Genomic DNA, 27,451 nt, shown 5'->3' with positions numbered 1-27,451 from the left:
AATTTATATTAGTGAAAAATTGGAGGCAAACCTTAAAAGATATCATTAGACTGAGTAAATAAGTTATGTGAATGGAATACTTAGGTAAATGTATATATTGGCAAGGAACGTTACCCATAATATACCATGAAGTGGAAAAGCTGGCTTTATTTTACAATGAGAATATAACTGTGTAGTTTATTGTCATTAAAACAAACTTACGAAATTAAAAAACAGTGTGTATTTCATTATCCCATTATATACGTAATATATACACATATGTTATTATATATACATACCAAATAATAACCAAAGTGTTAACTATGCTTATTTAGTGGGGGTGGAAAATTGCGGAAAGACTTCCATTTTCTCCTTATCATTTCAATTCTTTACAATAAGCATGTGTTGTTGCAAAAAAACAGTTGAGATTTTTTTTTACAGGCTTTTCTTTAAATTGCCCTCCAAAAATACTGAACTTGTTTCTATTCACCTTGTTACTCAAAGTGTGGTCCTTGGACCAGCAACAGAGGCATCAGCTGGGAACTTAAAAATGCAGATTCCCAAGTCCCACCCTACTCCTACTAAATTAGAATCTGCATTTTAACACAACCCGCAGGTGATTGCATACACGTTAAAGTCTGAGAAGCGCTGAGCGAGAACAGACCCTTTCTCCTCTCTGGGTCTCTTCCCTACTCAAAGGGGCTGTGACGGCGGTGTCTCCTATGGTCCCTCTTAGTTGCAATTTTCTAAGCTCATTTCTTGTAATTATCTCCTTGAGCCACTGTAGAAAGGCAGCTGAAGAGACCACAGGAGGAACCGCCTGGCTGAACAGCCCCTGCTGCCCACAGCTGGACGCAAGTGGGCACTGAAGCAGCCTACGCTCCAGGTCAGGAGCAAGAGGCTCCTTGAGATTTCTCCTGGTGGGAGGACGCCCAACCGGACAAGAGTGGAAGGCGCTGGGCAGTAACAGGGCGGCAGGGGGCGCTGCGACATGCTTGGGCGCACTCCCAGCGGGAATGCGGCGTGCACGGTGGCCTCAAGGCGGCAGCAGGCACTGCGCGGTGCCACAGGAAGGCACAGGGCGGGACAGGCTGGGACGCAGAGCAGCCTCGGGATGGCAGGGGGCGCTGCGGAGTCGTGGCCGGCTCCGGGCGGCCGCGCATCCTCGGCCGCCTGGGGAATACACCTGGGCAGGTGGGGGCGGGGCCCGAGGGGGCGGGGCCCAGGCCCGGCCCACAAGAGCCGGTGGCCTCGGCTGCTGCGGGATGCCTGCGCTGCAGCCGGAGCAGAGCAGAGCGTACCCAGATCGCGCGCACGCGAGCCCCGGACGCTTCGGAACCGAGTAAGGTGAGCCCAGGCGGGTTCGGGTCGCACCAGCTCGGGGGACCGGAGCGGACGCGGGGCCCCGTGGCTTCCCGGACGCCGTCCGCGCGGTCAGTGGCGGTGCCGGCGTCAGCCCGGGGCTGCCCCCCATGGCTGGGATGCTGGGGCAGCTTCCCGGATCAGTGCGGGTCCGGCTCTCTGGCGTCTGCCCCCGCCGTGGCCCGGGGCACAGAGCTGGAGCGAGAGGCATTTCTCAGACACGGGGTCCAGGGTCCGGGGGTCCGGGGCTGCCCCTCGCCTCTCCGCCTAGCATCTGCTCAGCCCCCTTCCTGGCCTTGGTGAGGCGCATGGACTTGACCACGATTGTTCCTTTTACCCTCTGGAATGTTTCCTCTGCGTGATTGTGGTTGCGGAAAGAAGCAAACACTTGAAGCGGGTTGGTTGGATTCTCTCCCGCGGCTTCAGCCGGGGCTGCCCTGGGGCGGACGTGGCTTCGGCCACAGGACAGCGTCCGGTCGGTCGCTCTGCGCGAGGTAGCAGGGGCTGCAGAGTCGCGGGGGAGGAGCTCGGGTCCCGCGGCCAGAGCCTGAGGTTCGGGTTTCCTCACTGTGGTATGGGGATAAGGTGAGGTCAGAGAAGGGGGGAAGAGGGGGAGGCGAGGGGGAGCAGTAGAGAGTCGCTATCATGAGCCAGGACCCTAGAATTCCAAGGAATCCTTCCTACCTGTGTGGCCTTGGGCAAGTTGCCTTACCTCTCTGCACCTCAGTTTCCTCCTCTGTGAAATGGGATAGCACTAGTACCTCATATAATTCGAGTGAGGATTAAATAAGGTAATGTGTAAAAAGCGCTGAGTAAGATGCCTGGGAGTAGAGTAAGGGATCAATACATGATAGCAGCTATTATTGCTGTTGTAGTTGCTGTTATTTGAGGAGCAGCATAGCTAGTACTTAAAGGCATGGACTCCTGGGTCCAAATTCCCGCTCAGCCACTTTCTAGGTGACCTTGGGTAAACTAACTTCTCAGTGTCTCAGTTGCATTTGTATAATGGAGGAAGTTATAGTACCTACCTCAGAAGATTGTTGTGGAAATTAGTACCTGTAAAGTGCCTAGAAGAGTGAGTGCTGTGTGTCAGCTACCAATTCTTCCACCAATGCATCACGTTTAATCAAGCAGTACAGCATAATAGAGCTACAGCCTTGCCCTGCTTTGAAGTTGAAACATGGTGTGAACATTTATCTGTTTTGTGATAAGCAAGATGGGTTCCCTCCTTTCACTTGTGGCTTCACTGACATTGGTGGCTGATCCTTTGGGGTCAAGGTCAGTCCTGGGGAAGGGGCTGACGGGGCAGAGGGACCCCAGGGGTCATCTTCAGTGAGAAAAAGGAGGGTTGGAGACCGGAGCTTCCAGAATCACAGTTTCTGCTGAACATTCGCAGAGGAGAAACCTTCCCTGGGTTGCAGTTTTGTTTGACGTGGAAATTGAACGTGGACCTAGGTTTTGAAAACAAACTTGCTAACGTTTTTGCTTTTGGATCGTAGTGAGAGAGGAGGTGAGAATGGGCAATACTTTAAATGATAAAACAAAATAATTACATTCCTCTTGCCAAGAGGCTAATAGTATGATTTTGAGGGTCAGAGATGGTTCCCTTCCTCCCAGCAAGGTCATATACGTCAGTGAAGGGTTTGGAGTGGTTTGGCTGCCTCACCTCCACCTTCCCCCACCCCGCATTCTATTTCTTTTGCATTGTAAACCTGAAACCATCAGCATCCTAAACTTGAAAGCTTTGCTCCAGATCCTGACTGGCTGATATCCCACGGGTTCAGGGCGGAGAAAAAGTCACTCCTCAAGTCCAGAATCCTGTCTGAAGAAGCTGATGGGCCAAACTAAAGTTCTTGTCCTGACACAGGCCCTCTGGGGGTACGGAGGCCACCCTGTACATCCCTCTCCAAAGTACAGTATGTCCTAATTTGCCTCTGTCGCCTACAGTAGGGGACAAGGTTTCCATATACCCCCCTCCCGCAATACCAGGGCTCACGACCGTTGGGGAGTGGGCTCATCTACTGTCCAGAGTTTGGAAATTCAGTAGCTCAGGGTGCCTTCTCTTTCTTGCGTCCTTTGGTCCAAGGTGCTGTTAATTAACTGTCTGGGGGAGGGGGCAGCACCCAGCACTGCCCCTCAGAGGCATAGGCCAAGGTGGCGAAGCCTGCAAGCTTCCAGTCCACCTCTTCCACTTACTAGCTGTGTGATCTTGCACAAGGTGCTCCACCTCTCTGAGCTCGTTTTTCTCTTCTGTAACATGGAGATAATAACAGCGTGCCTACCTTGTGGGGCTGTTGAAATATGAATTGAGATATATAGAGATTATGTGTATATATAGAGAGAGACACTATATATTTATGACTACATATATTATAATCATGAGATGACCCTGTATGTATATATATATATGAGTTCATTTCTAAAAAGAATGTTATTTCACATTGTAAAGTTTCTGTAATTGAGTTGCATCACGTTCATTGGTGAATGTGGTAATTTGCTTTCCAACACTCTCTCCCAAACAAAGCTGTTATTAAATCAAAGTGTATTCCCCAAATTAGTGGGATCTCAGAATCAAGGAAATATGCACAGTGCCTGGCAAATACTAGGTGGCCAATGGTGGTAGGCTGTTGTCCTAGTAACAGCAAGGGCTTGGACTGTAAAGAGAAGACGTGAAACAGAAATGAAACAGAAACACTACCTGCAGTCAAGCCGCAGGAAAGGGCTGGGAAGACACGGCCAGGAAGGGACTGAACATGGTCTAGGGTGGCTGCCAGGAAATTCTCTTGGCAGATTTTATCTGTCGGAATCAATTTACAGGGTGTTTGCTCTGTGCTAGATGCCGAGCTAGGCACCAGGGGGCAGGACAGGGTAGGAATGCTGCCCTCGAGGAGGGCAGGCTAGTGGAAGCGATAAGGCGCAGGTGGCAGTGCTCTAGTCACCGCAGAGCATGATAAGGGAGGTGCAGAGGCTGCTCAGAGGGCTCCTGCTCCAGGTAGGAGGGAAGGACTGAAGGCCCTTGAAACCCGTCCAGTGATTCACAGGTTAAACCTCACCCAGCCCCACATGGCCCACCTGGGAGCCGCAAGAGGAGGTGGCGGCTCTTTGCCAGCTGTGGTGGCCAAAAAACAAATATCCTGGAGAAGGGGCCAAGGCCTCAGAATGCAGACTGTCCAGCCCACAGTGGGAAAAAGGAAGCGACCTCTGAGGGCACGTGGACTGGTGTTTCCCAGCACGTGGCCTCCAGGGACGTGCCCGCAGGCCGGGGGACGTGAGCTCACCTGCTTTTCTTCCCTGCCCCTCCAGCTTGCCTGCCCCTCCAAGTCCCATCCCTGCCATGGCTCCTGGAGAGAAGATCAAAGCCAAAATTAAGAAGAATCTGCCCGTGACGGGGCCTCAGGCACCCACCATTAAAGAGCTGATGCAGTGGTACTGCCTGACCACCAACACGCACGGCTGCCGCCGCATCGTGGTGTCCCGTGGCCGCCTGCGGCGCCTGCTCTGGATTCTGTTCACGCTCACAGCTGTAGCACTGATTTTCTGGCAGTGTGCCCTCCTCATCATCTCCTTCTACACCGTCTCTGTCTCCATCAAAGTCCACTTCCAGAAGCTGGATTTCCCTGCTGTCACCATTTGCAACATTAACCCTTACAAGTAAGAGGCAGGAACAGGGACATGGAGTGGGGGTCCTGCTCACTCCAGATGCCAAAGCCCCTCCCAAAGGTGACACACTCCAGCCTACAGACATGCTCTTTAGAAACTGGAATTTGTTGCCAACATTGGTAAACTGCTCTCTCCTAGGTTCTAAATCTGTACCACAAGTTCAGTCCATCATCTACTTCCGAGGATGGGCTAGCCCAGGGAAGGTGGGAGGGGGAGGCTGCAGGGATCAGTTTCACTTGGAAGTTGGGCCTAGAATGAACTAGAACCCCCCACCCTGGACATGCACACACACACACGCCCTGAGCCCAGCGTAGCCATTTCGCCTGAGCTCTCCAAGTTCACACCCTCACTCTCCCCAGAATGTGAGCTCAAGGCTGACTCAGACATGACACTCAGGTGACTTCTGGAAGCATCTTACCTGCCCCAAATCCTCACCTGTGTGAACCCAGCCCCACTAATTGAGATCACTGGGCTCCGAGCAGCGTCAGCCCTTGGTACTGCCCTACTGCCTGCTGCAGGACTTGTTCTAAATGGGTCATTGGAGTCCTCCCCAGGATTATCAAAAACTGCTCTGTGAGGCAGATCAGAACCTGGCAGAATTTGTTAGAGCCGGTGTGGGGGTGGGGAGGAGGGAAGAGCAGGGCAGGAAGGTTATCAAAGGGAAATAACTGGTCCAGAGTCATCAATGAGTTGGTGGCAAAGCTCGAAATCAAAATCAGGTCTAAGAAAAAAAAAAACAGGTCTAAGACTCATCTTCCACTTCAAAGTTTGTCTTTCTTCCTCCCTCTCTCCCTCCTTCCTTTCCTCCTTTCTTCCTTCCATCCATTGTTTGTTCCATAATCATTTACTCAGCACCTACAAATTGTCACACACTGTGCTAGGTTCTGGGGCGTAGAACTGAAAAACTCAAATGCAGTCTTTGTCCTGGTGGAGCTGATATTGTAGTGGAGGAATGAAATATGAACAAATGTAATTACACTAAGAAAAGTCATAATAGCGACCACTTAATTACGTATATACACACATACATACACACATAGACAGATAGATAAATAGATAGATAGATAGATAGATAGATAGATAGATAGATAGATAGATAGAGATAATAAACTCATTGACTCTTCCCTATAACCTCATTTTACAGATGGGGGAAACTGAGACACAGAAAGGCTAAATGACTTGTCCAAGGTCACACATCTAGAACCAGGATGGGGGACTGTACCCAGGTGGTTTGGCTCTGGAGTTTATATGCTCAATCACTCTGCTGTGTTGCCTCTGCACAGAGCAAGGGGGAGAGAGAGGGGAGAGAGGAGGGTTAAGAGGGAGGCCAGGACCATTTGGTATAGTGAAAATGAAAAGATGGTTTCATTATGCTTCATGCAGTCAACTCCTGTAACATTCTTCTGTTCTTGGGGGTTGTCCAGGTGGCAGTTATACCTCTCCCTTCCCAGCACTCCCAGACTCGGGGAGAATCGGCAGGCAGGGGCAAGTGTGCTGGGTGGAGATGGAGCCTGCCCCTGGGGGGACGGTCGGTTAGTAGTTATTTACCTGTCCTCACGGTGGCTGGCTTATGGGAGGCACCTGACAGTCGCCACTCCAGAAATGCTGGTTGGGGCAAACTCATCAACACGCCCCGAGAGCAAGCAGACAGTAGTGGCAGAGGGAAAGCCACAGGAAGTCACACAAGGGTCACACGGGAGCCTGCCCCCATTGACTCGAGCCGGCAGACACTTTGGATGGGGCAAATCATAACAGGCCTGGTCTCCTTGCCAAGGGGGCGGGAGCAGTGGGCACCAGGCTGACACACGGTGATGGAAAGCAGCACAGACAAGTGCCAGCATTCTGCCAGAGGGGCTTCTGCTGTCCCTGACTCCTCCTTCCCACCTCGACAGGTACAGTGCCGTGCGGGACCTTCTAGCCGACTTGGAACAGGAAACCAGAGGCGCCTTGAAGACCCTGTACGGCTTTTCAGAGATTAACTCTCGGAATCGCCGAGAGGCAGAGTCCTGGAGTTCAGTCTGGGAGGGCACGCGGCCCAAATTCCTCAACGTGGTCCCGCTGCTGGCCTTCAATGAGGGTGAGACGGGCAAGGCCAGGGACTTCCTCACCGGGCGGAAGCGGAAAGTCAGCGGAAGCATCATTCGCCAAGATTCAGACGTCGTGACTGTCCACGAGTCCAAGGAGATGGTGGGATTCCAACTGGTGAGATGCACCTTCTTACCGTTTGGGGGCATGGGATGGGCTGGAGACAGTGGGTCCAGGGAGGTTTCTCCTTTGCCATTAGCCCCTATAGTCCCACAGGAAGAAACACGCCCAGTTAGGGTGAAGCGGCTACAAGCACCTGAAACTGACTCAGGCCACCTTAAGCAGAAAAAAATGCCTCAGAAGGTGACCAGTAGTTCATGGAAGATAGAAGTTAAGGAAGATCCAGGGATCTTGGTGACAAGAAATCATGGAAAGTCATTTCATATACTGCTACTGGATTAAATAAACTTCAACCATTTTCAGTCTTTTTGTTAATCCATCTGCAAAGGTGGATTCAAATCCATTTTGGGACCATCTGATTGGTCAAGTTTGGATCACCTGATGGCTTACAGAGGGTGGGGCATCTTGATGGACAGTCTCACCAGGCTGTATCCAAAGGGGGAAAGGAAATTCCACCAAAGCAAAATTGGGGTGCAGACATCAGAAGGAAGAAAATAGATAATAGAGAGCAGTAACACCCAGTGTTCCCTGCAGTACTTTGCCTTTGTGAGGTGCCAAAGCCTGGCTTCTCACCTCTCCCTCTTTGGTCTCATTTGAGGGGCTCTGAAGAAGCAACTATTTGCCAAAAATGAATTCCTTTACCTTGCTGGGCAACCTCAATCACCACCCTCGTCTCCATGCCCCAGCCACCTCTGCAGGCCGAGAGCTACTTCTATACCTTATAAGCTTGATTGCTGATTGCGAGACTTCATGGCCTCAGTCAAAAATCCTGAAAAATGGCCTTTTCTCTTAATTGTTGAGACTTTTCAAAGTCTTCCTGGGTCCTTTCATAAGATACCCCAAATTTTCTTCTTGATACGAAAATCAATCCTTTGATGTCTGTCAAGAAATACATAGCCTTGTGTGATGAGAACTTCTAGAATGTACCAGAATTTCCCTATAAAGCTCTCATTATTATGTATTTTAAATGCTGGTCCTCCCAACTACCGTCTGAGGTTGGAAAGGATGGCATTTTTCTCAACATCTTGTAGGTGAAATAGTGGGTACATAGTGCCTTGCCCAAGATCCAGCAAAGAAGTAGTGTCAGAGTCTAGAATCCAGATTTCTGGACTGTTGATCCAAAAGGAAATGGTGAGGGTTATGTAGAAACTCAGTAGCAATAATAAGCCAAAGCCTGGATGTCTGGGGACCCTGAAGAAGCTGGTTTTGCTTCTCTCCTGATAGGGAGTCTTGAGAGTGAGACTGTGTCCTTCCTCGTTCAGCCCCTCCTTTGTCCTTGAGGCTTGAGGATGATGTCTCCTAGAAGTGAGAGGAAGCCCATCTTGCCCCAGGTATCCTCCTTTTCCCCTAAGTATGTGTTCTAGAGTCTCAGTTCCTCATCCTTACAGTCCTTCTGAAGGTCAACAGTAGGGCCGATGGCTTAAGCCTAGTGTCTCCTCTTATTCACAGTGTTCAAATGACACGTCCAAATGTGCTGTCTACACCTTCAGCTCGGGGGTCAATGCCATCCAGGAGTGGTACAAGCTGCACTACATGAACATCATGGCACAAGTGTCTCTAGAGAAGAAAATCAACATGAGCTACACTGCCGAGGAGCTGCTGGTTACTTGCTTCTTTGACGGGGTGTCCTGCAATGCCAGGTCAGCAGAGGAAGGTTGCTCTCTCAGCTTCACGTGCTTTGCATGCACCTGCAGCTCGGCTGTAGGTCTTGGGAGGGAAAAGTGCTCTTCTCAGTGACCCTGCCCTTTGGAAAACAGCTTACACGGGAGCTAGGCTCTAGAGTCAGTGAGGAAGATGGAGATGGCGTAGAGTCAAAATGTCCTTAAACTCATTAAATTACTCATAAACACCGAGTAGTTGATGGTGTGTGTATAACCTTGTATATTACCATCATGCATACCAATGATTGAGAACCACCAATCTAGCACAGAAGAAGAAAGGAAGGAAAGAAGGAAAGGAAGGAGGAAGGGAAGAAAAATGTCTATGCACAGACATGTGAGCTTTCAAACCTTTCCACCATTAAGATAACACTAAGATCCCTGGTGGTGACTGGGCAGTGATGGGACATTCTAAAGTGTTCCTGCCTATCTGAAGGGCTTACCTCATTCTTTTAAATACCAAGCCTTTCTATTTGTTAGTATTTTTATTGGTCTTTGCAAAAACTGAGTGATAGGAATCATGTGTCCCTGAGGATTGGGATCTAAAGTCACTGTAAGGGCATACATGATGTGATCCTTTCTCTGGAGATCATTTCTTAAGAATGGAATGGAAAAATTTCAAGTGTTGGCTGAGAAATTCAAGAGTAGAGGAATTTGGAACAGATATGTTGGCACAAGGAATGCCGGGTCAGGATGGAGACAGAGGTGAGAGGATTTAGAAGGAGAACAGAAAGCAAAAAGTAATTCTACATCAATATGTGTCAACCAGATGAGGGGCTTTGTCATTTATCAGAGGAAAGATGGGGAAAGTGAGTCACGTCTATCGTCCATTGTCCACAAAAGAGAGTTGGCCCCGTTAGCACTGCTCATCCAGACTTCAGCTCAGATGCACGAGAGGGGTTCCCAGCACAGCCTTTTCTGACGCATAATCTTTCTCCATAGGAACTTCACACTTTTCCACCATCCAATGTATGGGAATTGCTACACGTTCAACAATAGACAAAATGAGACCATCCTCAGCACCTCCATGGGGGGCAGTGAATATGGTAAGGAAATCTGCACTGAGGAGATCCTGGGGTCCTCTGTCAGTGAGCATGCTGGCCACAGGACAATTGGGGATACTTGAGCCTTCCAGAAATGCAGGATCTCTCCATGTGGCCAGAAACGTGGGACACCACTTTTCCTTTTGCAGTGTTTCCATCAGCATCCATGTTGGTTCCGTCCTTCTTTATCAGTGTCTGTTTTCCTTTTTGATGTCTCCTCTTTACTTTTGAGAGAGCAACAGGGACATTGCTGGGGTTCCTTCCCCTGGGAAACCACTCTGGTTTAGCTTGTAGCTGGAGTGAGTAATGGGAGTAAGCAGGCAGCTTCCAGATGGAGTTAAACCCAGGTATGCTGAACAGGAGATTAGCGAGGCAAACACACCTTTATCTTAGATGACAGATTCTGGAGGCAAAACCCAGCTCTGCCTCTCACTGTGTGACCCTGTGCAAGTTACTGCTTTTCATCTTTAAAGTGGGAGTAATAATAGTGTCTCTGATATAAGATTATTGAGAGGACTCAAAATATGTAAGGCACTTAGAATAAGACCCAACACACACTGTATCAATCTACTCGGGCTGCCTTAAGAAAATGTCACAGACTGGGGGGCTTAAACAACAGACATTTATTTTCTCACAGTTCTGGAGGCTGAAAGTCCATGATCAAGATGCTGGCATATTCAGTTTCTGGGGAGGCCTTTCTTCCTGGCTTGCAGACAACTGCCTTCTCGCTGTGTCCTCACGTGGCCTTTCCTCTGTGGCATGCAGAGAGAGAGCTCTGGTGTCTCTTCCTCTTCTTATAAGGATGCTGCCCCATGGGATTAGGGCCCCACCTTATGACTTCATTTAACCTTAATGACCTCCCTAAAGGCCCTGTCTCCAAATGCAGTCACATAAGGGGCTGGAGTTTCAACATGTGAATGGGGAGGGGGGTCACAATTCAGTGCATAGCACATACTCAGCACACACTAAATGCTAGTTGTGGTTGTCATTACTACATTACTACCATTACTAGCACTGCTGCTGTTCTACCACTGCTGCTGCTACTACTGCTAGCACCACCGATAACACCATCACTACCTCCAGGATTACCATTACTACTACTCTATTGCTACAACTTTTGTCGGGAAGGCAGGAACTCAACAGGTTGACATGTCTTACCCACAAAAAGAATTCTTGAAAGGTCCTAAGCAAATTGAATGTGCTGCCACAAGGAAAGGCCAGGCCTTGTCATGGAGGAAAACCACACATGGACTCCCAATGCTTGTTACTGTGTAGCCTGTGTTCTTACCAAGTGTGCCAGGAGCCCTAATTCAGGGCGCATACTTCAGTGGGAAGAAGTAGTCTGGGAACTGGGAGCGAAGAGTTACACAGCCCTGGCTCTGCTACGCAGGGGCTATGTGACCTTGAGAAAATCGCTTCCCCACTCTGGGCTTTGGTTTCTTTATTTACAAGTGGAAGAAGTCAGAAAGACTCTCAAAGTTCTCTTCTTTCAATCCGTAGAGACCATGCTCATTCGCTCATTCATTTACCAGTCATTTATTGAGTATCTGCTGGGTGCCAGGCCCTCTTCCAGGTACCAGGGACACAATGGTGAACAGGACAGATGCCATCTCTGCTTTTAGGGGACTTTCATTTTAGTGGAGAGAGACAGATGAGTGAACAAGTGCATAGACATTATCCAGTTATAAATCCTAATGAGGAAAAGAAAGCAGTGAAGGGGAAGAGAGAGTGGCTGGGGTCGGGATGGGGGTTTTATTTCACATAAGGAGGTCCAGAAGGGCCTTTGTGAGGAGGGATATTTAAGAATGAGAAGATCCGTGTTAAAGTCCTCAGAAGAGCATTCTGGGCACTAGCAAGTATCAGACCCTGAGAAGGAAACCAGTTTGATGTGCTCTAGAAACAGAAAGAAGACCAGTGCACTTGGAGCTTCTTGAGGGAGAGGGAGAGCGGGACGAGGAGGGAGAGGGAGGCAGGGGCCACATCATCAAAGCCTTGACAGCCGCAGTCGAGTTCATGGATTTTATTCCGTGGCATTCCCATATATCCAGTGAGATGCCACTGAAGGGTTTCAGGCAAGGGAGTGACCTGATCTAGTTTCTGATTGTAAAAGGTGCCTCTGGCTGCTGGGTGCAGAATAGACTGCAGGGGCGAAAGCGGGAGCAGGGAGAGAAGTTAGCTCACTGATCAGATACACCGTGAGTGCTTCTCCCTAAGGGTTTAAGTAACCACAGCACTACCCATCCCTTTGGATGCTCAGCAGAACTCCCCATTTCAAAGGACCACGTGAGGATGCATGTCCCAGGCGGGGTAGCAGTTCTCTGACTTATGCTTAGCAGAACTCCTCGCCTCATGGAACTTCTAGTCTGGCCCCTGTCCACCTCTCACTTGTTGGAAATTCCTGGGTCTTCGTCTTGCAGCTCCCAAAGCAGCAGGAGAGGTGGGCTGCCCCCAGGGAATGTTTTCCTGGCCTTTGACCACAGCAGGCTGCCTTCTCCTCCCAGGACTGCAGGTCATCTTGCACATAAACGAAGAGGAGTATAACCCCTTCCTGGTGTCCTCCAGTGGGGCCAAGGTGATTGTCCACCGGCAGGATGAATACCCCTTCATCGAGGACGTGGGAACAGAGATTGAGACGGCGATGGCCACCTCCATAGGGATGCACCTGGTAAGAGAATATTCTGATTTCTGTAGGCTTGGTGAGGAGGACAGATTTCTTTCAACGATAACCAGTGAAGTGCAGCTTATGGAAAAGGGTGTTGGTTTCAAAAGGGAACATGGTCCTGTATTTTTCCCATGGTTACCCCCATGGTCATTCCAGTAGTTACACTAAAGGCTGTCTTTATATCTTCTGTGTGGATGAACAAGGACAGGATGCCATTTGGGGAAAGAATTTAAGGAACCTTCCTCGTTCCAAAGACAGACAACAGCATTTGTGGAACATGTGCTGGAAGCAAGGCATCAGACACTAACTATGTATTTGTCAGTAATATAAATAGAGCAGATTAACACCTTCTTTCTGGGCTGCCTAGAGGCCTATGAGGCATGTAAACCATGAAAGCCTAATGGAAAGTCACTGGGCCATCAAAGCTCTATTTAACCCATGACACTCCCATCAATTTCACCTCATTTACCGAGAACTCCCTTCTCCCTCAAGTGTTTGACCTTCTCTGACCTCGTTGGGTACCAAGAACAATCACACCTGTCAACGAAAGAACATCTGGGCTGCAGACTCCAATCCTGAGTCAGCCAGCCCAATGGGAGCAGAAGGGCAAGGTAGAGAGTGTGCACTGATGCTGCTGGTCACTCCACTGCTTAGGCGGTTTTCTTGTTTGCAGGCCTGGGGTCTTTTTATACCTGTCTCTCTCTCCGTCTCTTGCTCTCTCACTGTCTCTTGCTCTCTCTAACAGAATGACTATTAAGAACTTATTTAAAGGGAGTAGACACACAAAGTAAAGAACCTAAATCACACCGAGGAGCATACTATGCAGATGTATCTCTCTTCCATCTCTGACCTCCAGTCCCCTCCTTGCTCTCCACACAGACCATCGCTGTTGCTTCTGTGTCTTGGCAGGAATTTTAAGTTTTCTTCAAGTGGGTGTGTATAGGTATAAGCATTTCTCCTTTTATGCAAATACAAAATAGTGTTCTGCACCATTTTTCCACTTGACGCTATAGCTTGGAAATGGTTCCATATCAATACGTATAGATCTGCCTCATTCTTCTTAATGACCTGTAATATTCCATTGGGTGGATAAGTTATTGAAGCAATTCCCTGTTGATAGACCTTAGGTCATTTCCAGGCACAACTAAAGCAGTGGTGTAATGTGCTGTGTATTTGTCTGATTACTTCCTGGAAGTATGTCAGACAGTACGTGTGTTTGTCAAATTGCCCTCCTGTGAGGTTGTAGCAATTTCCAACCTCACCAGCAATATGTGAGAGTAGCTGTTTCCCACACTCTCACCAACCTGGATATTATCCAACTTCTAATCTTTGCTGATCTGTCAAGAGAAAAATGGTATCTATTATAATTTTAATTTACAGTCCTTCGTAGTGGTATTTTTTCACCTGTTTGTGGGGGGAAAATCTCCTTGTGGACCGTCTGTTTATGCCTTTATTTATATCCAAACTTAATGTCCCAAATTAAACTGCTTAGCCTTCTTCATCCCTCACAAGTTTGTCCTCCAGACCAGTGGTTTCTAAACCTGGTTGATCAGATTCAGATCTACTGAATCAGAATCTTTAAGAGATGAGCCCAAGGATCCGTTTTTTTACCAAACTCCAGTGGTTATTCCAAGAGGCAGCAAACTCAGGAACCTCAGCTTTAGAAACTTGAGTAGTTCCGAATGAGAGGAGAAGAAAATTGTGTCTTCCCAAGAGAAAGTAAAGCTAGAATGACGCAACAGATTTAGCCCAGCCATAAATGATGGCTTTGTATTGGGTTATAAAGTAATATGGTAGGCATTGAGGCTTGTGTATCCCTTCATCGTTTATCCATTCAACAAGCATTTTCTGAATGCCTCCTATGTGCTAGATCCTGGCACTGCATCAGTGTGGAAGACACTGTTCCTGTCCTGTTGAAACTTAGAGTCCAGCAGGAAGGATCAATAACAAAAAATTACGCAAATGATTAATTATAATTGTCATAAGTGCTAAGAAGGAGAAATGCAGGATGCATGACAGCATAGCACAGGGTTGCCTGACCTAGGGCTTTTTATTATGAGGTGAGGTGGGGAGTTCAAGCAATGCTTTCCTGAGGAAGTGATATTTAAGTTGAGACAGCAGAGGTAATGAACAGGAATGGTGATATTCCAGAGGAAATCTGTGGCTTCGGTGCCTCATGGTGTCCCATCAAAGGGCAGCCGTGGACAAGAGAAACCATTGGGATGGTCGTCTGGGGACCCGGGTGCTCTAGGGAGGCATGTTGCTTAGGGGCTTTGTTCCAATGTGGGAAGTCTGTTCCAGCATGAGAAGTAGTGTGCACCAGCTCAGGCTATGTGAATGCTGATTGTCTAAGAAAAAAATCTTTAGCCCCAACCTGCTCAAACTGTAGCTTGAAAAGCCTTTTGGGTACCACTTAGGGAGCTAGGTCATTGATTCCTCTCTTCACCGGCAGATCGTGAGATCCCCAGATCAAAATAGTGATCATTTTGATCTGACGTTTCCCATACAGTTTTATCTACACCCTGAAGAAGAACCTGGGATTTGCAGCACATCCTTACCTTATTCTTTTGCCCTCTCCTTCCGTTCTGCCTCTCATGTTGCGTACAAACTTGGAGGAGAGCTATAAGAGCTTGGAAAAGTACAAGAACCAAGGAATTCTGCCCTCTGGTTTTCTTCTCTGAGCTTAGAAATACCTACCACATTGTTAAGCAAATATTCTCTTTACCATTGGTGGGTAAACAAAGGCATGGGTGGGTTGTCGGCTACACCTAATTTGAGATATACAAAATCAAAGCCACAGAGCAGGATCAGTCAGCTCTAGTTCTGATTTATGAGCATTTAGAACAACAAAAACCCAGGGATTACTAAGAGGTCAGCAGGGGGTCACTAACAATAAATCCAAACAAACTAGACTTCCTTCCTTTCTTATTTAATTTTTGTTTATTTATTTATTTTGATAGGCATGTTAAGCTGGTAGACCCAGTCAGTTGGTTAGGTAGTTGTTAACAAATCTTCCTTCATTCATTGAGGGACTGTGTGTCCAAAGCACTGGATTTTCAGAGATGAATACAACAGAGCACCTACCTTCAAACATCTTACCTTTAAGAGGAGGACGCAACACATCTTTGCAACACAGTTCCCAGCTCTATGGGAACAGGGACCTTCTCTGTCTTGTTCCCAGGCTCAGTTCTTAGAACATAGCAGATCCTCAGTACATATTGTTGGATGGATGGATGGATGGATGGATGGATGGATGGATGGATGGATGGATGGATGGGAGGCTCAGACAGAAGCTGTTGGCAAGGGCTTTCTAGGTGATGGATTCTTGAAGGACAAGGGTCAGGCAAATAGTGTCAGAAAGAGCTAGTCCAGACAAAGGGAACAGCAATCCCAGAGGGGTCACACAAAGGATTTTAAGCTGTGTAGTGAAACTTTTTGAAAAATCACTTTGGCTGAAGTGTAATCAAGATACTGGAGGCAGCCCATTTACAGTCATGCATTGCTTAATGACGGGGATACATTCTGAAAAAAGGGTCATTAGGGGATTTCGTCATCATGTGAGCATCATAAAGTATACTTACACAAACCTAGATGGTATAGCCTACTACACACCTAGGCTATATGGTACTAACCTTATGGGACCACCATCATATATGCGGTCCATCGTTGACCGAAACATTGTTATGCGGTGCATGACTGTACAGTAATTCTAGAAAAAAATGATGAGGCTCTTAGCTGAGGCAATGGCTGTGGGCATGAGCAGAAGTGAATGGATTTGAGGATATTACAGCACAGAAGCAACAGGGCTTGACAGCTGAGGTCAGCGAGGAGAGGCCAGGGGAAGTTAGATTGATATTTAGGTTCTGGCTTGGGCAGTGGGGTGGATGGAGGTGCCAGGCTCAGAATTAGGGAGTATAAGAGGAGGAGTAAATATAGGGGAGAAGATGACCACTTCAGTTTGGGACAGACTCAAGTTGTTGTGCCTTTGGGAAACCAAGGTGAAAATAGAACCTGGAGCTTAGGAGAAAAATTGAAGGAGAGGGACATCTAGCATAATTCTAGACTTGGAAATAAATGCCATCACCCAAGATCTGAGACAGAATGCAAGTGTTTAAGTGCTGAGCAGAAAGAAAATCGAGAAACAGAGACAGAGAAGTAGGAGCAGAAGCCAGAAAGAGTTGGTGTCAGATAAAGCAAGGAAGAGAGTTTCAAGGAAGATGTGAGCCATAGTGCCCAATGCAGTTGAGAGGTCAAGCAAGATAAAGGGTGAAAGGTATTCTCTGGGTTTGGCCACCAAGAGGCCACCAGTGTTCTTTGCCAGAGCAGTTTTCAGCAGAAGCAGCAGTACAGAAACCACAGTTTGGGCTGGATCATTAATAGGAGATGAGGAAGTGGGCAGTTGTGGACAACTCACCCCGGGGGTGTGGAGCCAGGCCCTGGAGTGGGGGAGACATCACCATCATTGCAAACCCTACTGTACCTTTTTATCTTGGAGCACATACGCACCTCTTTTCACAAGCATATGTATAAGAGAGATTAAGTGCTCAGACTGTGGAGCCAGACAGCTGGGGTTCAAGCCCTAGCTTTGCACTTTGGTTGTGTAATCTGTGTCTCAGTCACCTCATCTGTAAAATGGGGATGATAATAATAATGCTACCCCATAGGCTGGTGAGAATTCAATGAGTTGATTCATGTGAAGCACTTTTTTTTTTGTGAGGAGGACCAGCCCTGAGCTAACATCTGTTGCTAATCCTCCCCTTTTCTTCTTGAGGAAGATTGGCCCTGGGCTAACATCCGTGCCCATCTTCCTCTACTTTATATGGGACGCCGCCACAGCATGGCTTAACAAGCGGTGTGTCAGTGCGCGTCTGGGATCCGAACCTGCGAACCCCGGGCCGCCACAGCAGAGCGTGCGCACTTAACCACTGAACCACCTGGCCAGCCCCGATGTGAAGCACTTATAACAGTGCTTGGCAAGTAGTAAGCGCTCCAAAAATATTGGCTATTACTATACTTTTTTTTAAGTAAAGACAAGGGAAGGAAAAATAAGCTTGAAGCAAAAAGAGGGGTTAGAGGAGGTTTTTCTTGTTCTTTGTGATATCCCCTTTTGTATGAGTAAGACTTTGATCACTTCTATGTATATACAAAGAGTACTAATTATTTGCCATACGTGTTGCAAATCTCTTTCCCAGTTTGTACTTTCCTTTTGGTTTTCTTTATGCCACTTTCGCATGCAAAGACATCAAATGTTTATATGGTCAAAATCTTTGTTTTCTTCTTTTGTCATCATGTGTATTGAGGATTTTCCCTCCTTGAGATCAGATACTGAGCTGAGTTTCCTTCTAGTTACTTTATTGTTTCATTTAATACTTTAACCCACTGGCATTTTTTTCTGTAGGATGTGAAGTAGAGATAGAATTTATTGCTTCCTCCAAATAGTTCACTTCAAATATTGAGTAATTCTTTTTTTCTTCATTGTTTAGAAGTGTAAATTTTATCATATGCAAATAACTTTTGTAATTTATTACAATATAAAAACAGAACAAAAGAAAAAAGAGTTAAACCACCCATAATTCCATCTAGGGCATCATGCTGCCGCCTGGGCTTTTCCCTGGCACAGTTCATACCTTTAAAGAGGTAAGCTAAGGACTCGGGTGGAACTGCCCTCCTCCCCAGGATTCTCAGAAGGAAGCGGAGGGGACCCGGTTTGATAAAAATGGGTCCTGTTTCCCATGCATACACCCACATACACTCATGTGCACATATACACTTAATCACACCTACACATACCTGTGCATGCATGTGCACACATATATACCCATATACACACACTGTCACACACCTGTATGCATAGACATGCATGCACACTCACACATATATACACATAACTTGCACACATTCACACGCACATGTACTCATTCTCATTTTTGTGTCCCTGGCGGTCAAGACAGAAGCCAAAATGTTTCCCCACCCTGCACAGATCAGCGGTTCTGGGAAACTGACAGTGGAGTGGGAGAGTGAAGGGATGGGGGAGGGGAGAGAGAGAGCACTCTGTCCACATTCATCCAGCTGAGGCTTTGAGAAGCTAAAGACCTTTATCCCACCCTACAAAGGCCATTTGCCCCATCTGTCCCACCCCCAGTTGCTTCAGGAAGCAACCTGAATAACCCAGGAGCTCTGAGTTCAATAAGCACCATTGCAGAGTAAAGGGCCATTGAGTTCTCAAAAAGCATAAAAATCAAAAGATGATATCTCATAATTGGTTTCCTGGAAGTGGCACATGGGCTGGTGCTCACAGTAGAAGGAGCCCCAGCCACCTTTGCTGGCTGCTGGCTGCACAGAACTTACCTGAGTGGACAGACCCTCTTACCTAGGTGCCAGGGCGTTGTCTGTCCCCTCAGGCAGCTCGAGCTGCAGCTAACACTCTAGGCTCTGTGGACAGCTCAGCAGGACCCAGGGGCTCCACGGAGCATCTGCCCAGGGATCCCGCTGCTTGGAGAAGCTCAGAGGGTGGGATTGAATTGAGGTGCCCTCAAGGGAAGCCCCTGCTGGGCATCTTCGTACCCCAGTGCCCAGCCCAGCCCTGGCATGTGCTAGAGGCTCTAAATGTGTTTGCTACTCAGCTATTAGAGGAATGAAGTCAGTCTGTTTATTCCATACTAACATGGAAAGATGCTCACTCTATTGTTGGTGAGAAGGGGAGATTGCAGGGCAAAGGGAATGTGTAAGTATTGGTCTGTCTGCCTACCTGCCTGTCTGTCTGTCTGAGCTCAGGATTTGACCTGTTGGAGTGGTAGGTATCCTGGGGAAGAGAGACCACGGCTACTTTCCCTTTTGTTTGCTTCTACTGTTTAAATGTTTTAAAATGAGCCCTGTTAATTGCCCTTGAGGTACTTGCAGTTAATTGAGGGAGACTAATGGGTCTGCAGATGAATTACAATATAAACAGAAAGAGATTATAGCCACTCCAGGTGTCTATAGTTTCTACCTGCTTCAAACTTCTTGATTCCTTTTTTCCCCCCAATTATCATTCTCTCTGTCAGGCCAGTCTTCAAAAAAAAAGAGAATCTTCTTCCTTCCCACAAATCTACCATCCATTTTCCCTTTGCCCCCACTCTCAGAACAAAACAAAACTGTGTGCACGCACGCACACACACACACACACACACACACCCTGGGACCTAGCCAAAAGCTGGTCATAATTTATATTCTATTATTATTCCCTCTTGGGAGATATTATCCTTTTTTTTTCCTTAACAGGCTTGTCTGATTGTTTATTTGCAGTGACAAATATTAAGCTAGAGCCAACCTTAGTAAACCACAATAAAGCATAATTTAATAAGGTTTTCAAAGTGCAAGTTACAATGCTCTTACCTCTCTGATTAGGGTATCATTCTTCTCTGTTGGGCATTCCTTGGCCTTCTCTAAGGAAGTCCATTTTTCCACGTCAATTTCTGGGGCCAGAAGACAACAGGGTAGGAAATGGGTCCTTCCCTGGGACGAGAATCCCATGCAGCTCACAGTCACCACTCATCTGTCTAATCCCTCCTGCCCCCTCCCATTGGATGCTCCAGTGGCTCAGTACCATTCTGAAAACCAAACCCAGATTTCTCGGCACAGCATAGAAGGCCGACGTGATGTGGCCTTGGCCTCCCTGTCTGATGTCGTCTCCAGTGACTTCTCTCCCTTTTGCCACATTCGAGCCACCCAGGACCTCTCCTACCTCCAGCCTTTGCTGCTCTGTCTGCTCAATCCTCTTCCTCCATTTCTTGGCGAGGTCAGCTCTTTCTTGCCGTTCCATGTTGAGCCAACGTGTCCCTTTCTCAAAGACATCTCTCCTGATCACTCTATTGGAAAGACTACCGCCTCCTCCCAACCCTCCAGTCTGCCCAGTTTCATTGATCACTGTCCAAAATTATCTGATTATTTATTTGCTTTTTGACCATCTGTCTACCCCACTAGAATGTAAGCTGCAGGGGAGCAGACAACTTGTCCATTTTGATCCTTGTTAATTCCACAGTGCCTAGAATAGCACCAGGCACCTAGTAGATGCTCAATGAATACTTGTTAAATGAATGACTAAGTGGCTGCTAGCCATACCCCCTGTGTGGGGCCTGGGGGAGGGCAGGGCTGAATGCGCGCTGCTGTGATTACAGACGGAGTCCTTCAAGCTGAGTGAACCCTACAGCCAGTGCACGGAGGACGGGAGTGACGTGCCAATCAAGAACATCTACAAAGCTGCCTACTCCCTCAAGGTACGGGCTGGAGGGGACACCCAGCCCTGGGCTGTGGCCTGGACTCAGGCGGCAAAGTTATCTGCAGGCTGGGGTGTGTCTGGGACCAGGAACTCTGGGGAGAGACCTCAAGGACAAATGATGGCGGCTGGTTCCAGTCCTCTTCCATCCGTCTGTGACCAGAGCTTAGTTGATTCACTGAGGTTTGCGTGGACCACGCTGTCCAGCCGAGACAGGCCCACTTCCTAACTGGGCCTTGGCCAGTGAGGGACAGCAGGGAGCAGGCTGGGGAGGCTCTGGCAAAGGGGTCTAGAGCTTGGCTTCTGGGCCCACCGGTGTCCTCCACTCACTCTGGGCCTTGGGCAAGTTGTGTTACCTCAACAGTCGCTGGGGGAGGTTGGATTGGATCAGGGCTGCTATCTGGCAGCTCCCAGGACCCTTCCAGGCTACACTGGTTTTTCTGGCCTGGAGGGTGTTTAAAAGTCAGGGAATTTCACAAGAAAACCCAGATTTCCAGCTTCTCTTGAAAAACAAGATCTGGCCACACTGGGCCGGTATTCCTACAGGATAGACAGTGGACCGAGGGGCCCCGTTCAATGAGACAGGTGTTCTCTAACTCCCCAGGTCCTCGTCACCCCCTACTGTATTCCTACATCACTGACCCGTCACACTTGAGTTTTCAACCTTTGAGTGTGGTCGTCTGTTGTGCCCTGTCTCACATTCTGAGAGTCGATGAAAGTCGTCCCAGCAGAATAAAAGGGCCAGGCGCACGCCACGCTGAGTCCTGTAGCTTACATCAGAGCCCAGCTAAGAGGAGGTAGGACACACTGAGCGAAAAGAGACTGCTAGTCAGAGAATGTCTGCTTGTAGGAAATAGAATACAATCAAACTGATTTCAAGATCCCACCCCACCCCCACCCCCACCCCCACCCCCACCCCCCCTGCAAAAAAACGTTCAGCTCATTGGAAAGACACTCCTGGATAATATTCAGTGAGAGGCTACCGTGTATAAACACTTTACATATATTGATCCATTTCATGCTCACAATAACCTCGTGAAGTAGGTATTGTTGTACTTATTTCAAAGAGGAAGAAACCAAAGCATCAGAGAAGTTAAGTAACTTACCTGAGGTCACATTGCTGGGAGGGGGTAAAGCTGGGATTTGAACCCGAGTAGCCTGCCTTCAGAGCCCCTGCCATTAGCTTTTATGCTGTAAGCTTTCATGGAGGGCTTGGACCTGAGAACTGGAAAGTTGGAGACTTGCTTGTTTCTTTCTGTTTCTTGGTATCTGCACCAATTTTCCCATTTATCTCTGTGTCAGCACTCACATGATACAAAATGACTGCCCCCGGCCCAGCTCCAGCTCAGCCTGGTCTCCACGTCTCAGTTAGTCTAAATTCTCAGTGAATTTTCTAGCTTGGTCCCTTTGGAGTCAGGGGACCACCCTGGCCCACTCGGCTGTGATATAAGGGGCAGGTTTATGCCGTCTGCCAAGGCTGTGGGAGGCTGACTCTCTGGGTGAGGGTCACATAGGGAGGGAGCTTTCTGGCAACACCGTCTGAGGGTGTTAAGGGAATCCCTGGGTCTCCTCTTTCAGATCTGCCTTCACTCGTGCTTCCAGACAAAAATGGTGGAGAAGTGTGGGTGTGCCCAGTACAGCCAGCCTCTACCTCCAGCAGCCAACTACTGCAACTACCAGCAGCACCCCAACTGGAGTGAGTGAGACCCGCCCCAGCCTGGCACACCCAGGAATAGGGTCGGCCCAGCCCCGGTGGCAGCCTGCGCTAAGGCCTTTTGCCTGAGGGAGGTATTGATAGAGAGATGTTAACCAGAGTTTTACTTCTGTTGTCAAGCCTGGCTGGAGTCATACTTCCCAGTTAAGGACCAAATGTACACCCCAGCCTGTGCTAAGAGCTTGCCCACCTGAGTCAAGTCCAGGAGGTGGGAACTATTGATAGTCCCCTTTCACAGAATAGGTAACTGAGGCTCAGAAAGGTTAAGCAATTTGCCAAGGTCACACAGCCAGGGAGTAACAGAGCTGGACCCAACTCAAGAGCCACCAGTCCCCCAACTCATGTCCTTAACCACTGCGCTATTCAGTCTCCCAACATCACAAAGCAGCGTTTGTTTCCAGAAAACCAGTGTTTAGAGGGAGTCAGAGGTGAAATCATTAAAAGGGGACTGTGGGGGCACCACTGGAGACCCCAGGAAGGGCCCTGTGGCCCCGAAGCTCACGCTGTCCCCTACCTTGTCCCTCAGTGTACTGTTACTACCAACTGCACCAGGCCTTTGTCCGTGAGGAGCTGGGCTGCCAGTCGGTGTGCCGGGAAGCATGCAGGTGAGTGGACCAGGAGGGATGGGACCGGCAGGGCGGGGCTGGCCAGGCCACCCGCGTCACTCCGTGCCCTTCTCCTCTTAGCTTTAAGGAGTGGACCCTGACCACCAGCCTGGCGCAGTGGCCGTCTGAGGTTTCTGAGGTAAGTTCTGCCCACTCTTCCCCCTCGAGCCCTTGGCCTGGAGACTTGTGACGTCCTGGCTGTGTCCTCTGGCCTGGGGGTAATGCATGGAGGCGGCCAGGTCGGGAGCTGTGGCTGAGGTGGGAGGGAAGACGGGCTGGCCCTGGCCTCTCCGGCCCCCTCAGGCCACTCCCTCTTTCTCCATCACAGAAATGGTTGCTGTCCGTTCTCACGTGGGACCAAGGCCTGCAAATCAAGGAAAAACTCAACAAGTACGTTAACCTCTGCCCTGTTTCTTCTGCCTCCGTTGGCCCCGGGCCCCAGCCTCCTCACTTGCTTCCTTATTGCCAAACCCTCTCCTTTTCATTCACTCATTGCTTTAGTCAACAAATATTTATTGAGCTGGAATCACAAGCCAGGACCTGCTCTAGGCCTGGGGCTCTCAAACTTTTGACCTCAAGCCACAGTATGAAATACTTTTGCAGTTGTGGCCCGTTGAATATATAACCAAAATAAGTCTCATGAAGTGGCACTTTCTTAGGATGTAGGATGCATTCAGGCTGGTTTTCAGACGGTGCACACGAGTAGAGCCAAACCAGTTGTTTACATCCCTTCCAATTGGTCATAGCACAAGTCTGATTGATCGATGCCCATGTCAGTTGACAAAAATTTTTGTTATCTCTGTGGATGCAATCCGATGTTTTCTATTCTGTTTCACTTTGTGAACGATGTTGGTCATGGCCCAGTAAATTTAGTTCATGGCTTCCTGATGTATCATGACCCAGTTGGAAAAATACTTCTCTGAGCCTTGTGGCTTCTAATCACACTTGAATTTTCCACATTGAAATTCACTTCCAAGGGAGCTTTGGCAAAAATCAGGCAGGCCAGAGCTCAGGGACCTCAGCAGACAGAGACAAAGGTCGGGGGAGGCGAGGGGGTCGCCATATGAACTCACATCTCTCTGCGCCATCACCATCTCCTCGGTACCCAGCACTGGGCCTGGCCCCACTGGGATCCAGTCTGCCCTCCAGCATTTATTGAATATCCACCAGGCTCAGGCACTGTGTGAAGTGCTGGGGGTACCATGATGACCAAACAGACATGGTCCCTGCCTCCGAGGTGCTTACAGCCTAGCGCTAATGATAAACTTTGACCAAGCAATTGCAAACTATTAAACCAAGTGTTTGCAAACTGGTGACCCCCAGGCCAAATCTAGCTCCACAAAAGTAATCCATTATTTCCAGCTTTTCCTGAAAGATCAAAAGTTCTGGCAACAACAAACCTCCATTCTTGCATAGCACTAAACAGCTGAGGAGTAACTGTTCCTTTGGAATAAGCATGAACTTTCCAGCTTGCCCCGTCCTATCAGGAGGCAGTTTAGCCCAGCAGTGAGGAGCATGGACTTTGAAGCCAGATCTCTCTAGGTTTGAATACTGGCTCTGCCAGTTACAAGCTGTGTAGTCTTGGGCAAGTTACTTAAGTGATCCGTGTCTTAGTTTCCACATCTGTAAAATAGGGACGATGAAAACATACCTGCCTCATAGGTTTGTTGTGGGAATTAAATTAGTTAATTCACGAAAGGTTCTTGGAACAGTGCTTGACAACACAGGAAGTGTTGCCAATAAATGCCAGCTGCTATTATGATTATCATCATCATTACCTTATACCCAGCCGACCTCGCTCATCTATATTACTTGCCTGTCTCCTGTACGTATTTGAGATTACAATCAAACAATCACAAATGTCATATAGTTTAATGAAGAATAGGGTGCTATGGGAGTATAGCTGAGTGGACTGACTTGGTTTGGAGGTTGGGAAATGGTTTTTGAGTGAGTGAATAGCCTGAGCAACCAGGCCCAGGCTGGGGATGTGTTCTGGGATGTAGAGGAGCCCCGTGGACCAGGCTGTAAGACCCCCGTGGAACTCAGAGCCTGGGCCGTGCAGGCAGCTGGGCGGGAGGGAGAACCACACTGATGGGCTGGTCATCTGTAGAATGCAAAGGCACGTGACTCACCTTGGCCCTACCTGTTGGACTTTCTGCAGGACAGACTTGGCCAAACTCTTGATATTCTACAAAGACCTGAACCAGAGATCCATCATGGAGAACCCTGCCAATAGTGTGAGTGGCTTCTTTCTGGGACCTGCCCTGGGTGTGCAAATGTCCCCATCTGCCTAGCCTCAGGGAGCAGAGTCGGGTCATGGGGGTCCAGCCTGAGCTAGTAGGGCTGCCACAGGCCAGCCAGGCCTTGGATCAGAGTGAGCCGAGTAGGACGGGACAGGAAGCCTGCCCACTTCGTCCTCCAAGCCTGTTCATGGCCAGGGCTAGCTGGTGGCTCTCTCGGGAATCAGGGTGCCTGCAAGAGGCCAACTTGCTGGGGGGGGTTCCTTCCTGATGGTGTAGCTTGACCTCCCTTGCAGATCGAGATGCTTCTGTCCAACTTTGGTGGCCAGCTGGGCCTGTGGATGAGCTGCTCCATCGTCTGTATCATCGAGATCATTGAGGTTTTCTTCATCGACTCCCTCTCAATCATTGCCCGCCAGCAGTGGCAGAAAGCCAAGGAGTGGTGGGCCCGGAGGCAGGCACCCCCCTGCCCTGAAGCTCCTCCGAGTCCTCAGGGCCAGGACAACCCAGTCCTCAATATAGACGATGACCTGCCCACTTTCACCTCTGCTTTGCGCCTCCCTCCAGCCCCAGGGGCCCGGGTACCTGGCACACCGCCCCCTAAATACAATACCTTGCGCTTAGAGAGGGCCTTCTCCAACCAGCTCACAGACACCCAGGTGCCAGCTGAGTCCTGAGGCAGTGTGGGAAAGAAAGATCTAGCCAGGACCACCAGTCATGGTCTGAAACCTCCTGGACACAGGGGGGACCCTCTGCACCCTCTCTGGGTGTTTCAAAGACATTGACTAGCAGTCTGCCTTGAACAACAAGATGGGCCTAGGCATGTGCAGGGGACCGGTTGGACCGTCTAAGATGAGATAGATCCTGCGGCCCAAACCCTTCGCACATCTGCTGCAGAGAGAGACGGGGGCCCAGGAAATGGTCAGCCTGGACACAGGCCAGAGGGAAGCCTGACACAGCTCTTTGCCAGATCTGGAGAGAGAAGCACTCCTCCACAGCCCCGAGCCGGGGGTTTCACTCGCTCCCCCAGCCCGGGCTTGGGGCCCAAGGATGTGACCTTAGGTATCGAGAATGGATAACCATTGCTGGTGCCAAAGATAGGAGGAAGCGCCAGCCTGGAGCTGTTTGTGGATAAAGGGCAAGGTCTCCTCTGTGTCCTCAGGCAGGGAGCTGGCCCAAGGTCCTTGGAGTGTGTAGAGGGGAGGGCTGCGGTGTGGGGAGGTCTAGGGCGTGACAGAAGGTCTTCACTCTGGGGGTGGGGTGGGGCCACATTCTGAGCAGCTAAGCCAGTGCCCTGGGCCCCATACCTGAGCAGAGAAGGGCCAGTTGAAGGGCACTGGGGACACTCTTGTCCAGTGGTAGTCCAAGGCATAAAGGATTGGCTGCTGATAACCTACATCAGCTGTTCTTCCTCCCCCGCACCAGTTGGGGGGCAGACCCCTCCCCCGCCCCCCACCAGTGGCCTGGCCCTCACCAACAAGCCAACCACCGCAGAGAACTGCTTCCTGCCACGTTCACACTTCTGACAGGGATGATAGCTAACGTGTGTTAAGTACATAGTAGTTGTTCAATGTCAGAACGGTGTCCTGGGTGCCCTTCTAAGCACTTACAGAGATCAGCATGGGGGACTCGCAAACTACAACTCGCGGGCCAAATCTTGCTTTTGCCCCTGAGCTAAGAATGGGTTTTTCTTTTTCATTTTTAAATGGTTAAAAATATCAAAAGAAAAATATTTTGTGACTCATGAAAATTATATGAGATTCAAATTTCCATGTCCATGAATAAAGTTTTATTGGCATACAGTCACACCCATGCGTTTATGTATTGTCTGCGGCCGTGTTTGTGCTACCAGGTGGAGTGGGGTAGCTGCGACAGAGACCCTATGGCCTGCAGAGCCTAAAATACTTACTCTCTAGCCCTTTACAGAAAAAATCTGCCGACCCCATAAGTAGGTATGATTATCCCATTGTATGGATGAAGAAACCAAGGCATACAAAGGTTGTTTCTCGCCCAGGGTGAGACAGCTAGGAAGTTGCAGAGCTGGGATGCGAACCCAGGCAGTCTGACTC

At 48.9% G+C, this 27,451-nt stretch overlaps 1 protein-coding gene across 1 annotated transcript; it reads left to right on the top strand.

Annotated features, from left to right (window-relative positions):
- The first annotated feature begins 1,238 nt into the window (after positions 1-1,238).
- SCNN1G (sodium channel epithelial 1 subunit gamma) lies at positions 1,239-26,619 on the top strand. The gene is made up of 13 exons (XM_058569869.1): positions 1,239-1,326; positions 4,645-4,992; positions 6,894-7,203; positions 8,656-8,846; positions 9,807-9,910; positions 12,409-12,572; positions 20,726-20,824; positions 22,402-22,519; positions 23,064-23,142; positions 23,224-23,281; positions 23,471-23,532; positions 25,304-25,379; positions 25,679-26,619. Exons 2-13 carry the CDS (start codon positions 4,676-4,678, stop codon positions 26,057-26,059), a joined length of 1,959 nt encoding a protein of 652 aa, XP_058425852.1. The 5' UTR covers positions 1,239-1,326; positions 4,645-4,675; the 3' UTR covers positions 26,060-26,619.
- The last annotated feature ends 832 nt before the right edge of the window (positions 26,620-27,451 follow it).

The sequence above is a fragment of the Diceros bicornis genome, chromosome 26, assembly GCF_020826845.1.
Source record: "Diceros bicornis minor isolate mBicDic1 chromosome 26, mDicBic1.mat.cur, whole genome shotgun sequence".
NCBI classification, from domain to species: Eukaryota; Metazoa; Chordata; class Mammalia; order Perissodactyla; family Rhinocerotidae; genus Diceros; species Diceros bicornis.
This window is presented reverse-complemented; position numbering and strand designations above follow the sequence as displayed.